General features: G+C 40.9%; 1 protein-coding gene across 1 annotated transcript in view; it reads left to right on the top strand.

Moving 5' to 3' along the window:
- The window catches only part of LOC126336485 (dynein axonemal heavy chain 7), a 978012-nt gene that overhangs the window by 584636 nt on the left and 375396 nt on the right, over window positions 1-17980 (top strand). Inside the window, exon 39 of the mRNA XM_050000228.1 lies at window positions 12395-12553. Within this exon, the coding sequence (XP_049856185.1) occupies window positions 12395-12553 (159 nt within the window). The remainder of the gene's footprint in view (window positions 1-12394; window positions 12554-17980) is intronic.

Raw genomic sequence — 17980 nt, 5'->3', positions numbered from 1 at the left:
TGTCCCACGCACACATCCACCATCTGCTACTGCAAACCACTCACAGACATTTTCTATCCTATAAAAGTCAATGGCATGTGTGGAAATAGTTTTGTTACATAGCAGTTATAGTGCATGTTTCTATGTAGGCATTACAGGTAACCAGCTGTCTACACACATGAATGGCCATTGCCGATCTCTAGCAAACCATGAACTTAACCATCCAGTTGGTGAACATGGTGTACATTACGAGACAAATGACTTAACCATCCAGTTGATGGACATCATGTACATTACAAGACAAATGACTTATCAGCTGCTCTACAAGGCAAGACACTAGGATACTCCCTGAACTACGTAGATGGGAATTGTCTCTCCTGGATCTACTGTGTTCTTGCAGTCCCTATGCCCTAAACCTCTGCTAACCTGTTTCTACTCCCTCATCTTACCTTTTCCCTTTTCTCTTCTGCTGTTGTCTATATCAATTTTTCACCACCCACATCATGTACTGCCTTATCCCATCACTCTTCTTTTCCCCCCTCTCCTCAATGGCGACACTCTCACATTCCCTTTGTTGCCACCCTCCCCCCCCCCCCTTTTCATTTTGATCCCTCTCCCTTTTCTCTTGTATCTCTGCCTCCCTACCCCTCTCTGCCTTCCTGTCTCTCCCTATTCTCCCTCCTGTTCCTTACTGTAAATCTCTTACGTCACCTACCTCCTCAGAACTTTTGTCTTATTGTGCAACCACTGAGTTGGCCATCTTTTCTGTTTCTGCCTTCCACTACCCCGCCACCCCCTTCTTGCTCCTGTGCCCTACCCTATCTCCTCCCCACATAAATCGGCTGAGAAAACTGCTCTCTGCATATCAGTGTCACCACAGCTGTGCATTAGGGTGTTTGTGTGGTTGTATATGTGAAATTGTGGATTTGTCACCAGAAGAAGTGCCAGCCCTCAAAAACTAGTTATTTCTATGTTCTGATACATTGATCTATATGCCACACATTGATCTGCTAATGCTGAGTGGTTGTCTTTATTTTATGTGCGAATATATGTCAGCTCAGTTGAGTTAAGAAAGAATCACTGTCGTCTGGGTAGCAAAGACATTGCATCCATGTAAATTGTCAAAGCAAATTGTCCACCATGCAGTCAAGGGTGACTGGAGCATTGCATAAACCATATAACATCACACTGAACTCATAGAGACTATCGGGTGTAGTCTTTGCTGGTCATCCTTGACTGCCAACAGTTAGCCATTGTATCCATAGTCAGAAAATACTTCACTCTCTTAAGACAGTCCAAGGTGTCATCAATTTGTGGTAATAGTTAGCTTGTACATCTTTATCATTATTTTTGTTCTGACACCTTTAATGAACACAGAAGCTTCATGAGCTACTTCTCTTCTTCACAATGACTGCAGGAGAGGACCAAGGATACTCTGATGGTTCAATGATGGTGTCTTGCTGCATCTTCTCTGCCTCCTTCTGCATTGACATGGAATAAGAAACACTAGCTGAAGTTCTTTCTCATTTGAGTAGGAAAATTTTGATGGCTTGAGTGTAGATTTCTCTGGTGAGTAGTCAGCCCCCGTTAGCTGAGCGGTCAGTATGGCAAAATGCCATGCCCAGGGGCCTGGGTTCGATTCCCAGCCTGGGCAGGAGATTTTCTCTGTTCAGGGATTAGGTGTTGTGTTGTCCTCATCATCATTTCATCCCCATCTCCGATGCACAAGTGGCCCAATGTGGTGTTAAATGCAATAAGCACTTGCCCTTGGCAGCCGAACTTCCCCAAATGGGGGGGGGCTCCCGGCCTACAATGCCGTATGCTCATTTCTATTTCTGGTGAGTAGTTGGTACTTTGCAGCATAATATGAATCTCCATTGATGGCATTGTGTCGATCTTCCTGGGCTGGTCATTTAACCTTATACACATTGTGTTCAGAATGAGTTGTAGCTCTCCAAGGCAGTTGGTGACCCATAGGTCTCTCATCCACTTGTGATTGTTGATCTGACACCTATAGATTTCTATTGTTTGGCTGAGTACCTTTTCACACTCGACCAAAGCTTCACAGATTATTAAAGAAAGAGCACTCACTCAATTCTAGAAACATTGCATTGCAGACAAGCACATAAAAAATAATGGAAACTTTGCTAGCTTTTGGACAAATCCTTTGAGGAACTAGAGGTATATGCCCGTGCCCACACACACACACACACACACACACACACATATCTCAGGCTTGCAGGATAGGGATGGGGAAGAGAAAGGCAATAAGTGCACTGGTGTGGTGTGCAATGATGATAATGAAGGTGTGGACTGGCAAGGGGTGACAGGACTAAGGAATGGGTGGCTGTTGGGTTGAGGGTGTTGGTGCAGTGGGCTGGTGGAGACTGAGACCAGTAGGATTATGAGAGTGAAGGTCAAGGATACCTCCCATCCGGGAAATTCAGAAAAGCCAGGGATGGGAGAAGAATCCAGATGGCACAGGTTGTGATGTGGCCACTGAACTCAAGCCTGTTGTTCTCAGCACTGTAGTCTTCTATGCAGGTGGCAAACTGCTCTTGGCCATAGTTTAGCAATGCCCATTCGTTCTGGTGGACAGCTGGTTGGTGGTCATTCCCACATAGAATGCTGTGCAGAAATTGCAGCAAAGCTGGTAAATGACATGCCTGCTTTCACAGGTGGCCCTGCCTCTGATGGGATAGGATAAACCTGTGACAGGAGTAGAAGGATATGCTGACTGGGTGAACTAGCTGATCTAGCATCTGGGCCCACCACAGGTATATGACTCTTATGGTATGTGGATGGAAGTGGGAGTGGTATAGGGGTGGACCAGGATGTTGTGTAGATTGAGTATGTGGCCATATACCATTTTAGGAATGGTGGTAAGGATGGTGTGTAAGATGTCCCTCATTTCTGGGCGTGATGATAGGTAACTAGAGCCCTACTGAAGGACATGGTTCGGTTGCTCCAGTCTGGGGTGATAGTGGATGATGACAGGGGCACCTATTTGCCACTGGCTCTTAGGGACAGTGTGAGGCATAGTGGTGTGATAGGATGTGACATGGAAAATTTGTATGTGGACTTGATTTGGTAGATAGTGTCTAGCTACAAAGACCATGGTGAGACCTTCAGCATGCTGGACAGGGGAATTCTCCACACCACAGATATACTGTTCATGGGTGGCTGGCCTGGATGGGATCAGTTTTTTCTGTGGAAGGGATATGGCACAAAAAATTCTCACACTTCCCCAACCTCCCACTATCCCCAAAAACCAGCTTCAAAGAGGTGTCCCCTTTGTCACCAAGTACCATGCTGAACTGGATTAACTGAACCACATTCTTCATCAGGGCTTTGGTTATCTATCATCATACCCTAAAAAGAGGGACATTCCACCCAAGAGCCCTCCCATCCCTCTTAAAGTGGTAACCCATGTCCACTCAAACTCCACAACATCCTAGTGCATTCCTATATTACTCCCAGTCCCAACCTCCACAGGTATCACATCCTTGAGGAAAACCTAGATGCAGGACCTGCCAAAACCATCCACCTAGCACTCACTATTCCAGTCCCGTCACAGCCTTAGCCAGTTACATCAGCCATCCCATATATCATCTCTGATGTAATCGGTTGAACAGCAGGATTAATGGCCACTGCCACACTGTGGCAAGAGCAGAGTGGACCAAGTTGCAGCTTCCTTGATTTCAATGGCTGCTTCACAACCAAGGCCATATGGATCTTGCCTTCCACCAGCAGCTTTTCTGAACTACACAGATGGGATAACCTACTGTCCCCACAAGCTCCACCCACAGTTTCTGTCCTGTCCTATCACCTCCTCCAAATTCATAGCGCCTCACCCTCACCCTCTCCTTTTCCATTCCCGCTCCATCCTCCCCCTTCCTCCCCAACCACCTCTCGACACTGCACCTGGCAGGCTTGACTGTCCACTGTCTAGTCCCTGCAAGCTTTTCCAGGCAATCTCTCCCCTCACTTGTACCCTGCTGTCCCTCTCCCATCCCTGCCCCACTCAGGACTACTGCTGCCGTTTGACATGACACCATTGCATTCTGGCCAGAACAGCAGCAGATAACAGTTGTGTGCATGAAATGTGCTTGCTTGTGCAAATATTTGTATTTTCCTTCCCGAGGAAGGCCATAAGTGAAAGTTGAATGTGCAACAGTCTTTTTGTTGTACCTGTCAGCAACTCAGTGTGTCATCTTCATGATGAGTAGCATTCTATCTTTCTCATTATATGTACCTTTGAACATAAATTGTATACACAACAGTATGCTGTTTTGTTATTTTCACACCAATGATTATCATTATATGTATTTTAACATAAATTGTGTACACAACAATGGGCTGTTTTATTTTCATTCATGCAGGAAAGTTGTATTTTGGCTTATTGGCTTATGATTAGAATCCTACTACAGAATCTGAATTTGGAATAACAGTAAATGAGGCTCAATGTCAGAGAGAGATTGGGGAAGAGGGGCAGGACAGAGTGGTGGAGGAAGTGGAAATAGCAGAAGATGGGCAAGGTAAGAGAGAAGAAGAAGAAGATGATGAAAAAGAGAGGGAGAAGGAGATGGACAGATACAGGGGAGTGAAGAAGATTAGAACATATATTCAGTTCCCAAACATACGAGAAACATGTGCTTTCTCTTTTCTTTCTTTTGCATTTAAGTACGCTGAGCCATAGCAACACATGACTCTAGTAAAAAATAAAAATTAAAATAAAACAAAAATCACCAAGGTTATTTGTGGTAACTGCTATAGGCGATTTAAAAATGAGAAACCCACTTAAGTTTCCAAATTTTCATTCACTAAGACAATGGACTAATTTTTGGAAAAAATAAGCTTATTGAGGTAGAATTTTCTATATCTAAAATTACATTACAATATCTGTTGTCAGTTTTAGAGTATCCTGCAGAGACGTCTTCAAAATGCATGGTATTTTGTAAGCTGTTAATGAATAAATGTACAGTGTACTCTCTCTCTCTCTCTCTCTCTCTCTCTCTCTCTCTCTCTCTCTCTCTCTCTTGGGAGAATATTTCTTCTAGCAAACAGCAATAAGCAGCTCACCAAATGACAATAGGCACCATTTCCATTGTTTAAATGACAGTCATATGACAAAAGAATAAAGTTTTCAGTGTTATCAGCCAGCCTGGTCCATGTAAATTGAAAATAGTCTCAGTTTTTTAATGTGCATTTAAGTGCCAGTGAAGTAAGTTAAAGCAATTTTTAAAAGAAATGATGGAGCATTGAAAGAAACATATGTTCATATCAAAACAAAAATTAAAATTAATTGAAAGTTTTGAGACAGGATGAAGCATTGCAAAATGAAGAGTTGATTATTGTATTGGGATCCAGACTGTTCAGGACATAATAAGAATAAGCAGAAAATACAGGATTTTGTCAAAAAATGCAATTAGTTCTAGACTGTCTGCACAAAAAAAACATGAGATGCCACTCTTTTGCAATGGTTTAGGCAAAAACAAGCAGAACTTATCATTTTTTTGGGTGCGATGTGTGCCAGAAAAGCTAAATTTTTTCATGAAGCACTAGGATAGAAGGAGATAACACCACTTCACATCCCAATGAGAGGATTGTTGTATCTGATGATGGATCATAACTAAGGTTTTACCTCCTAATGTGGATGCCTCATCTGGGTAGCTAATCATATTCAAACAATAATATTACATTTATGAACTTACTATGCAAGGAGATCAACTTAGTTCAAATGTTGAAGAAGCCTTGTTCAAATGTTGCAGGAGCTAAATACTTCCAAGGAGAGTTTGGGAAATTTATGGAAGAAGGGAATTTCACACCAGACTATGTTTATAATGAAGACAATAGTGCTCTGTATTTGAAATGTCTACCCACTAGAACCCCTGCTTTTAAGAGAAAAGTTCATGCTCCTACTATTAAGTTGTATAAAGAACATGTAACAGTTTCGTGTACTGCTAATGCATTTTGGAACCACAATGTGAAACTTCTAGTGATTGGAAAGTCAAAAAAACCTTGAACATATGTAGGTGTCACAGCTAAGGACATCCCTGTGCATCATTATAACCAAAAAGGAGCACTGACGGATAATAAAATTTTCAAAAGCTGATTCCAAGCGCATTTTGTATCACAAGATCAGCGATTTCTGGTGGAGAAAGTGTTTCCACAGAAGTCTGTTCTGTTGCTTGATAACACCACTACACATTCCAATGAGAGGATTGTTGTATCTGATGATGGACCATAACTAAGATTTTACCTCCTAATGTGGATGCCGTTATATAGCCAATGAACCAAGGCTTAATTGCATCAATAAAACAATGCTTCTGGGCAAGTCTATTGGGAATTCTAGTTGATGAGGATGATTGGTGGCATTCTGGAAGAAATTGCAATTCTAGATGCAAAACATGAGATTTCTGATTCCTGTCAGGAAGTTGACCAACATACACTAGTTTGATTGTGGAGGAAAAGTCTTCCAGGTATCGAAGGGAGTGATTTTCAAGGTTTCTGTTATGAGGAAATAACAACTGCACAAATAATGAATCTGGCAGCTGTTTTAATTGATTTTGAAGATATCAATGAAGTAAACTTGAATGACAGGCTGAAGATTGACGCATGTGAACCTGGCTTCCAGCACAAATGATGCTGAAAATGGGACTGCTGCTTTAATGGGCCAGAGGGAGTTTCAGTACAATGAAATTATTGCTACAAGAATAATTTGAAATCCTGCTGAGAAAATGTCAACTCCTCTTAGGAGCAGACCAACATCACAGACTATTTTAAGACACTTATGGGCCTATAGTACATATACAGAGAACTTTGATAAGGCTGTGTAATGAAGAATACATGTTTTAAGATATCTTGATTATTCTTGGTTGTCAATTATACATGCATCTTTTCCCCCACTTTACCCTGAATAATTGGGAGGAGTCTGTATTCATTAACATCATTTGTCTTACCAGTAATTCTCCTCTGAAAAATTAGTGCAAAGCATGAATCCAATACTAGGTCCAAAAACAGTCACTGAAATTATGTCAATAGTTTTAACATTAGTACAGAAAGACAGATATGTGGGTACACATATATTTAATCATCTAAAAGAGCATATTAAATATTATGTAGAAAGCTTAAGACTGACTTTACAATCTCTTTTTTTGCAACTTTTTCTACTCGATTGGAGAGTATCTTCATGGAAATATTTTGTACTATTGATATGAATATTTTAGGTTATATTACAAATAATTTATCTCTGTAATAAATTAATATTCCATAATTGAAGAGGCCAGTGGAAGAAAATGCTAACCTGCAACACTTCATTTTGCCTTGCCACATGCTATATGTTAGAATGTACGTTAGAACGTAAACAGAATAACACAAAGCAATTTATATAGTGGACAGCATTTATAACAGTAGATATGGAACTACTTGTTACCAGAATGTGGCACATTAAAAAATGCAGCAGATAAAGTGATTTGATGAATTTTTACTAAATTTAGGGTTAGCATTTTCTTCCACTACACCTCTCAGTTTCATTGTCAAAAATTGGTGCCAAGTATGACTACAATACTAAGACCAGAAACAGTTGCGTTGCACATAAGTGGAAATGTATATTCTTCCCACATTTTGAATAACCCGCATCATGAGGCCCACTTATCACAACTAATATAATCCAACAAAAAGTAACTTATCCAATTATCAATACTGAAATATTCACGATATTGGCACTGGCTGTGTAAAATATAGCTGCATGTTGTGATTTATATGATATTAACATTTGCCAACTTATTCCTAATTTTTTCATGATGTTTCTGTTGCATCAATACTTTCGCCTCCACTGTTTGAAGATGAAGCTATGGGTGTTCTGGTTGTGCACAAAGTACCACTGGGCTGTGCCCGTCTGACTTTGTAATGTGCTAGAGGTTTTCGTGAAACTGAGGGATTGGGGTTGTTTGTGTATTTTATGTGTTAAGTTTGTGTTTGGTATTTTATGTATGTGTCATTCAGGAGTGGATATAGCCTATAGAAGAGGGCACAGCCCTTGTTTGCAGTGGTAGTGAGGTGCCTGTTCCATGTTAGGCGGCGATCTATTTTGACCCCCAGGTATATGACAGAACTTCTCCAAGTTAGCTCTTGGCCGTCAATTGTGAGTTGATGATTTGGGAGTTCCATTTTAGGGGTGAAATAGATTGCTTGGCACTTTGTAAGGTTGATCTTAATTTTCCAACAGTTGCATCACTGGGTTATTTTGTGCAGATGCTGCTGGAGGTGGCAGTGTGTGAGGAGGAGTCTGCCACTGCTTCTGTATATGGCAGTGTCTTATGCACAGAGAGCAATCTCTCTGCCAATCTGTCTAGGGATGTCATTCATGTATATGGTATAGAGGACAGGACCTAAAACGGAGCCTTGTAGGATTCCTGCCGCAATCTGTTGTATCTAGTTGGACTTGTCTCCGTCCCTTACGAAGAACTGACATCCTGTAAGGAAGGAGTCAATGATCCAGGTTATATGAACTGGGCGCCCTGTCTGGTCAAGTTTGTACATTAGGCCATTATGCCAGACACAGTCAAATGCTTTTTCTGTGTCTAGGAACACTGCTCCTGTTGCTTGTCTCCTTGCCAAGGGCAGACACGTGTTCTACCAAGCAAAGAGGTTGTTGGATAGTGGAGAGCTCAGTGTGGAATCAAAACTGTTCAGCCATAAGTATGTTGTTTTCAGTCAGGTATTGATGGAGGGGTGAAAGGATTATTAATTCCAGACTTTTACTCAGGCCAGTTAGGGGAGAGATGGGCCTGTAGCTTTTGGAAAGGAGCAAGTTTATATTGGGTTTGGATAGGGTGATGCCCTTTGCAGTTTTCCACACTGAGATGAAGTATGTGCGTTTCGAGAAGGCATTATAAATGCTTGCTAGGTAGGATATTGTGGGAGGGGGAAGGTGTTTTAGGAGTGGGGTACGGAGGCAGTCAGGGCCAGGACCCTTGTGGCTACCCTGCTGCTTGATGAGTGCACATATTTGTTGGCTTGTTAACGGGCTTGAATTCTGTCACTGAGCACGTATTTCTTATCTGAGTCACTTGGCCAGTAACTATTCTGTCCTGCCTATTGCTTACCTCAGTGAGTCCAGTGATTTTGCCGTTATTTCCACCTTTTCATTTTCGTCATATGCAAGACTGTTCTTGCCATGGAGTGACTTGTTTTCTCTGGTGGGATCTTACTGTTGCCAGTTTATTTTCGAGATTTTGTGTCTGGATATGTCTGCTTAGGCAGACCTTAGTTTCTCCTCCCAGCAGCGGCTCCTGTGCTCTTGTTGTCATTGTCTCACCTGGTCCTCTAGACTCCACAGCAGGCAGCAATTGGCTGGGTCATGGTAGCTTTGTCACAGCCTACGCCTCCTGTGTTTGGTGACTATGAGGTTCCAGATGTCAGGGGGCAGGACCCTGGCAACAGGATCAGTGGTTTCCTGACGCTAGTTGCTCGAGCACAGGCATCGAGGATGCCAGTGAATTTCTCAATGGCTTCATCCACGTCCCATTCTGTCTGGAGTGGGGGGTTTTCCTCCATGTGCTCTCCCACCAGTTTGTGATTACTTGTGTGTTTGCCATCCTCCGGACATCATCTTTGACACTGGCGAGATCCAGCACGACAGGGCTGTGGTTGGAGTCCACCTAATAGTGCACTGTGCCTGCCGCATCAAGATCCAAGTTTTTTGCTGCACAAATAGCCACTTGCATTCTCAGCATGGCAGTCCCAGGCTCTATGTTTTGAATTTAGGTTCCATCCCACCAATACATGATTGCCAACTTTAAGCATCGCCTGAAGGTCTTGTGCAGTGATACATGAAGTGGAGAGATGGTATGCTGAAATAACTCGCCAAAGGTTTTAGCCAATTTTGATTTCTACACCTGCAGCCTCGATAGTCTGAGTCTGTGGAAGTTCCAAGGATCAGAAGCACCTTCTGCCCTTAACCAATACTGCTGTCCTGCCACCTGGGCAGCTCCACAGTCAAACTAGTGGATGGTGTACTTTCTGACAGCGAATCAGTTGTCGAGCTTCAGGCGCATTTCCATCAGTAACATAATATCAATGGCATGCCAGTCTAGATAGTCTTCCAAAAGGATTTTGCTGGTTTTAATGCTGTTGGTGTTCCGTGTTGCGATGTTTATTCTTGTGGACCCATGGGGATCCATCAAAGCATGCCATTAATGCTGTTGCTCCTTCAGCAATAATCATGAATTTTGTCAGGGCATCAGGTGGAGCTCGAAGCTATGCCAAGATGTCTTTAAATATGTTAAAGAGGGTCATGATGCTGAATCCTGAAAACAGTTGCCTCAGCTCTCTCATCTCCTCAAGGAACATCGCCAGTTGTGCCCTGGGAGAAAACTGTGGCCATGTGGTAGCAGCCTCCACACCCTGGGGTTGGGTGGGCTGTGGTGGTGGAGTACGCCGTGGCCAGGCAGCAAAAGCCATCAGGGTGCTTGGTAGGGGAAGTGATGGGTAGAAGTCTGGCCCTGGCATTTTCGGTCTTCAACTTTTGACAGCAGCAGAGCTCATGCCTGTGGCTGTACTGTGGGAGCAGAGCTCGCGGTCATTGCCGCGGCTGCAGTGGATATTCACGGGGATGATCGTGGGAGACAGCTCACCATTAGCTTCAGTCTGTGGGGCAGCAGCTGTAGTTTGCCGGATGGCTGTTGCCGCAGAGAGCGCATTTTGCTGCCATGTCCCGTTTCTTGGCACACGTGTTTCTGAGATGGGGGCCGGTGCATTTTACGAACTTCGGCGGGTGGTTACAGTTTTCGGCATTGTGGAAGAGCTGCTGGCACTGGTGACCCTGTACAGGACCTTCAGGCTGCTGATATTTTTCAATTGTGACTCTGCAATGCAGAATAAGCCTTATCATGTACACTTTGTGGTTTTTCTGGTCGAGATGAGGAATGACCTTGAAGGACGCGTGCTTCTTGCGACCTTCTCCAGGTTTTGTCGGGTCAGAGGCATGCGTTTATTGTCTGACCTCTATTACCTTTCTTGTCTGACCTCTGTGACCATGAACTTGTGGAAGATGAGGCCCACCTTGATTTCTGCTGGGTTTGTGTGTTGAAGACCTTTTATCACTACCTTGAATGTGTCTCGTTCCTACATCGGATATTTGGCATGGGGGACATTATGGTCTCTGAAGGTAATCTTTTATTGTTCTGTAGTCTGGAGGTGTGGACACCTGAAACTTTACCGATGAGCCCCTGCATGACGTGTACAGGCCACCTTTTAACATCAGTGCACTCTCCTTGATTCCTTCATAGTGCCATTTTGGATGGTAGCTATGATGGGAGGGATCTTGTCCCTCTTCTGTTTAGGCTGGGTTCCTGATGTGGAGGGTTCGTTCTTCTTCACCACAATTTCATCCACTTCTGGGGATGCAGTTGGGGCAAAGCTATTGGAGGTGGGGATGTTGGCACCTACAGTCTCCTCAACCAGCTCCATGTCATCTTCGGTGGTGGTACACTCTGCTCTGAAGTGAGCCAGCTGGGGGACGGACACTTTGCCGCTGGTGTTATGTCCATGTCTGTCTGTTTTCGTGTCTTTACCTTTGTAATGTTTGTGGAGGACTGGCTGTGGGAGCCCAGAGACTGGGCGCCACTGCAGACTGGGGCTTTGGGTTTACCCAACTTGTCAGTATTGGTTTCCAGAGTCAGACTGACACTGCCAAGGGGCACTGGTTGGTCCCAGGTGTATGAATTTCCTTAGTCTTGGAGGAGCAGGAACGATGCCCTGTGGCAGTTTCTGACTGGCACACGTTGGTGGCAGATTAGACAACTCCAAACAAGAACAGCATGACCCCGCTACCTCCATGCTGCCAGTAGACCAGCAGCAGTTGCACCACAAAGGGACCACGCCTAGGTCCTACCACGACAAATTTGCTGCTCACTTGCAAGTCATGCACTTCCTCACATGACAGTTCTGCTGCTCTGTGAATACACAGTGCAAATGACGAATTTTGCTTCACTACGGCAAGTGTAGTGTGCCCAAAGAACAGCAGCGAGCAGCACAGGATCAACTCACTATAAGTCCTGCCCCTAGAATGCTGTTTGAAGTGCACCCTCTTTTTAACTGTGTATAATAAGGCCTTGGGCAGTACTTTATAAGAAAATGGGCAGCACTGAAATCTCTGTTCTTATTATTAAACTCTTTAAAATAAGGTCCTTGCATTTTGTTTACATTTTCATCATGTAAAATTTTTGTGGTTGTCATGACCCATTTTTAATTCATAGTGTACCTGAATATCATGTGTATTTGCCTGAAATACAATACACTATTTTTCTGTACTTTTCAGTTTATAGCAACTCAGTATTTTACACTTTTTTGATATATTATGTTATTTTCTTCGCTTTTTTTCTACTGTACTAGATTATTTTCTTTCTAGACTGATGGCAGTCCAGTGGCACTATTCAACCTTTTTGTACAAATTGTAAGAGACCAGCTGCACATTGTTCTTGCAATGAGCCCAATTGGTGATGGGTTTAGAAATAGCATTAGAAAGTTTCCAGCAATAATTAACTGCTGCACCATTGACTGGTTCCAGGTAATGCAATTCATAGGTTATTTTTAAGTGTTGAGTAACAAATTTTTCTTAGGTCAGCCTAGAAACACTTTTATTATGAACATATGAAGACAGTGATGCTTTTGTAATGATTGATTGTCTAATTGACATCAAATAGTCATGTCATTTCATAGACTTTCTTGAATATGTATCTCTTGAATTTGTCACTATATGATGTTTGTAATTTCCTCAATATTTATTAGAGAGATATCAGAAACTATGCACATTTAAACATAAGTCAATCAGAAACTTGATCATCAGTGCATTTTTATTTATTTATTATTTTTTACCAACTTCTAATCTAAAGAATGGTCTGTTTAATTCCTCTCCATCATTATCCACAGAGATCTGGATAAAGCTTTCGCAGTGGTTTTCAGTTTTAATTCAGTTTTCACAAGAAGTTAAACTGCATTATCATATTGGGGACCATTAGCCATTTGATAACCACTGTTAATAAATGCATTATGATCATCAATTATATGTGTGATAGTTCTCATACATGTTTTCCAGTGTCACCTATCAAGCTTCACTTAGTTGGTTTCCTTGATCATTTCTGTGTCTTAGAATCCAACTAAGGACTTCATTCATTCAGCAGATCTCCATTCACTTGGCTACATGCCATGCCCATCTCCATTTCATTTTCATTACAGTCATAAATGCAACTTCCTCTTCACTTTGTTCTTTGATATATTTATGTGTTTTCTACATCTACATCTACATCTACATCCATACTCCGCAAGCCACCTGATGGTGTGTGGCGGAGGGTACCCTGAGTACCTCTATCGGTTCTCCCTTCTATTCCAGTCTCATATTGTACGTGGAAAGAAGGATTGTCGGTATGCTTCTGTGTGGGCTCTAATCTCTCTGTTTTTCGCGAGATATACGTAGGAGGGAGCAATATACTGCTTGACTCTTCGGTGATGGTATGTTCTCGAAACTTTAACAAAAGCCCGTACCGAGCTACTGAGCGTCTCTCCTGCAGAGTCTTCCACTGGAGTTTATCTATCATCTCCGTAACGCTTTCGCAATTACTAAATGATCCTGTAACGAAGCGCGCTGCTCTCCGTTGGATCTTCTCTATCTCTTCTATCAACCCTACCTGGTGCGGATCCCACACTGCTGAGCAGTATTCAAGCATTGGGCGAACAAGCGTACTGTAACCTACTTCCTTTGTTGTCGGATTGCATTTCCTTAGGATTCCTCCAATGAATCTCAGTCTGGCATCTGCTTTACCGACGATCAACTTTATACGATCATTCCATTTTAAATCACTCCTAATGAGTACTCCCAGATAATTTATGGAATTAACGGCTTCCAGTTGCTGACCTGCTATTTTGTAGCTAAATGATAAGTTTTCTCTCCCTTATGACGTATCACCACCCTTTGGTGTCTGTTTTTGAGATAAGATGAAAACTATCTTATAGATTTTCCATGGAAGCCATATGTACCCAATTTTTGGAGCAGTAGCTTATGGTTTACTGTGTCAAAGGCCTTTGATAGGTCACAAAAAATACCAGATACACTTTGTTTGTTGTTGAGGCATTTACTTACTTTAGAGGTTAGTTCATTTACAGCTTGTAAAGTGTTTTGTCCCTTCATAAACCCATATTGGTTATTGAGAATAATATTATCTTCTTCTTTTCTGATTGATTACATTCTATTTGTTCAACTATTTTATAGCAAACTGGGAGTATAGACACTGGCTGGAAATTTACTAAATCATCTTGTTTTCCCTTTTTGTAGAGTGACAGACTTCAGCATATTTCAGTCTGTCTGGAAGGCAGCCCTCATCAAATGATTGGTTTATTGTTTTACAGAGTTGAGGTTCAATGCTGTCACTGCCTGCCTTTATAATATTTGTTGGAATTTCATCCCAGCCCATAGATTTAAGATTTTTTTAGGGATTGTATGATGTTAGCTCCTTTCTGACATGATACTGCAGTACATTTAAGCTCTCTTGATTCCTGCAGTTCTGCATCATGTCTTATTTGTAGAAGCAAGAAGTTATGATTTTTTTTTTGTTTTGTTTGTGGTTGTGAAGTACTTATTAAATTCTTTACAGATGTGCTGAGTGTTATTAACAGTACTCCCTCCAATTTCTAGTTTGTAATTAAAATGTTTTGTTTCTTCAGTACCTGTTTCTTTCTTGACAACCTGCCATACTGCTTTTGATTTACTTGAGGCATTAGCTATATATTTATGGTTTGCCATATGTTTTGCTTGTTTAACTACCCAAACAAATATTTTTTGTATTTGATTTTGTACCTAATAGATTCAGCATCATGGTTGGTTTTTGCTTCCTTATACATTTCCCTCTTTCTAATACTAGAGATTCTGATACCTTCCGTAATCTGTGTGTTGCTTTTATTGCATTTATCACTTGTTGATACGAGAGGAAAGCATTCATTGAAAATGTTCTTGAATTCAGATATGAAAGTGTTGTAATTATTGCTTACTGAACACTGGTTGCTGAAGGTCCAGTGGGTTTCCTTTAATTTCAAAATAAATTTGTTTATATTTGGCTGGCTGAAATTTCTGACCAATTTTACTGTGGGCCTATATGTTTTGTCTATGTATGGCAATTACATAAAAAATGCTGAATGATCAGATATTCCTAACTCTAATTCATGCTTTTCTATATTCCCATGTTTTTTGCTGCTCTCTATATTATCAATGCTTGTGGCAGAAGTGGTTGCTACTCTGGTGTACTCAGTAAAATTTAGTGTCAAGCCATTTGCAGCCAAAGCCAACGAATCCTTCAGGGTGATAACAAATCTGTTTTCATCTCTTATATCTATACTAATATCAGAACAAATTAAATCTTTTTATATGGTTTCCTTACCTGAAACCTACTTAGCAGAGTTTCAGATTTCTTTAGAAATGCCCTAGTAGCCCAATATTCCGGGACATGATATATTATTACGATTAGTACACTCTATTCAGACAGCTCAATGCAAACAACTTTCGAATACCTGTTCCTCATTTAAACAATCAAAAGTCATTTTGGCTTCAAAGTTTTGTGTTTGTTCAACTGTTGTACATGATCCCCATACCCCTTTTTTTGCAAAAACTCAATGCTAACTTGTACCCTGAGAGTGAATTTAGTAGCTTGACACTGTCCCATTTAAGCCAATGTTCATTCAGACATATGACTTTTACAGATTTTATTTGCCCTAAGAGTATTTCTAAGTCATATAGTTTGTTCATCATTTCTCCTGACTCACCACCTATATTTAAGTGCATTATGAAGCCATTTTTACTGACTGAAGAACTTACAGAATCTATTAAACTTTCGGCAAAGTTTACACCTATGTGAGTCATTACTGCTAATGTATGGTCCCTCACACTGTTAGTTCTTTTGGACCTAATTCCATAGTAATTGTTCCACTGTAGTAGTTTCCCTGTGAAGGAGGTTCCATTGCAATAGCAAGTGAGCCTGCTAACTACAGGCCAATTTCACTAATTCAAACACTAGCCAAAGTCTTTGAAGGCATAATGTATCAGCAGATCTGTGAGTACCTAGAACTAAACGATATGCTGAGTACATCACAGTTTGGTTACAGGAAAGAAAGGTCAACCATACATGCCATAGAAATCTTAGTGAGTGACATTTTAGCAGCATTTGAGGACCAGGTTCACATACAGGTAACCTTATGTGACCTGAGCAAGGCCTTTGACTGTGTTGACCACTCTGTTTTACTCTCTAAACTCGAATATTATGGAATATGTGGCAAAAGTTTAAAACTCGTCAAATCATACCTTAATAATAGGAAGCAAGTGGTAAGCTCAGGAAGTAATGTGTCAAACACACTTGAGGTTCAACACGGAGTGCCACAGGGATCTAAATTAGGACCACTTCTATTCCTCACATATATAAATGACCTACCGGCAAATATTAATGTAAAGACATATATGTATGCAGATGATACAACTCTGCTGTCTGTAAACCATGATTTTGATAAACTTGTAAGCAGTATGAATTTGGCAAAAGAAAATGCAACATCATGGTTTAATGCAAATGGGCTACTATTAAATGAGACAAAGACCCAGAACATGTGGTTCAGTCTATCAAAGACTACAAAAATAGAAAAACAAAGTGCAAAATTTTTAGGTATAATCCTGGACAACAAACTAACATGGGACTCTCATGCAGAACACATAGCAGTTAGGCTGTCAAGAGTTACATACCTGTTGAAGAGGCTGATGTTATGTGTGACATCGGAATATGTAAGGACAGCGTACTTTGCTTTTTTTTCAGTCTGTTTTAAGGTATGGGCTAACGCTCTGGGGAAATAGCAAAAAAATAAATGAAGTTTTGGTGATCCAGAAGAAAGCAATCAGAGTAATAGCAAAGGTAGATAATAGGACACATTGTAAACCATTGTCCATTAAATATAGAATTTTAACCATTATTAATCTATATATTCTTGATAGTGTTAACTTCATACTTGCGGAACTACCTAATTTAAGTGTAATGAATCAAAGACATGACTACAATACAAGAAACTGTACTTCTCTGATCTTGCCACAGAATAGATTAGCAAAAACAAACAATAGCCATAAGTACATGTCAATTAAAATATATAACAAATTGTACAAATATGCCACAAGCATGCCAATCAAATTATTTAAGGAAAAGCTACACAGCTTCTTGTTAATGAACCCATTCTATTCAATAGAAGAATTTTTAGAAATACGAAATATCAACTTAAGTTAAATGTGTTAAATATATTTAATAAAAATATTAGGTTAAGTGAACTGACGAAGTCTATTGCATGTAATAATGCTGAATGTCCAATAAAGAATCTGAATCTGAATCTGTTTTCGTTACCATGAGATATCTGTTCAAGTACATCGCTAATGCTCGCAGTTAATCTTTTCCTACCATGATTGTTGTGATGCATCCCATGGCATGTAAAACAGTTTTTTTTCATAAGTATCAATATCTATGAGCTTTACATTTACAAATTTGGCACAAAAACTTTTTAACTTATTAATTCGTTCATCGAATTTCTTTGTTAACACACAACCAATCCGGAAGATCATACCTTTGTGGGAATGTTGTTACAATTACGTTTGTGAAATGCAGGAACCGCAGCACTGTGATCAGTTTCTTAACAAAGGCCATGGCTTCATTTCTGTAAACGTTGTTTACACCTCCTATTATCACCTCACTGTCTTTTTTTGTGAGTTATGAGCAATTTTCGTTAACACTTTTAACCACATTGTCAAAACTGCCACCAGGCTTTACAATGTCTTGTTGCAACCGTGACTGTCACAGAATATTTTCACCTTTTCTTCTGTTGTATCTTCTTTGTAGAATCGTTTTTACGCGACGCTGAGAAGACGTCTTTCGACGTTTCTTTATGTCCATAATCTTCCTTAATCAAGAAATCGTCTTCTCTTATC

Source organism: Schistocerca gregaria, chromosome 2 (assembly GCF_023897955.1).
Source record: "Schistocerca gregaria isolate iqSchGreg1 chromosome 2, iqSchGreg1.2, whole genome shotgun sequence".
Classification (NCBI taxonomy): domain Eukaryota; kingdom Metazoa; phylum Arthropoda; class Insecta; order Orthoptera; family Acrididae; genus Schistocerca; species Schistocerca gregaria.
The sequence above is the reverse complement of the archived record's forward strand: the minus strand, read 5'-3'. Positions and strand labels throughout refer to the sequence as shown.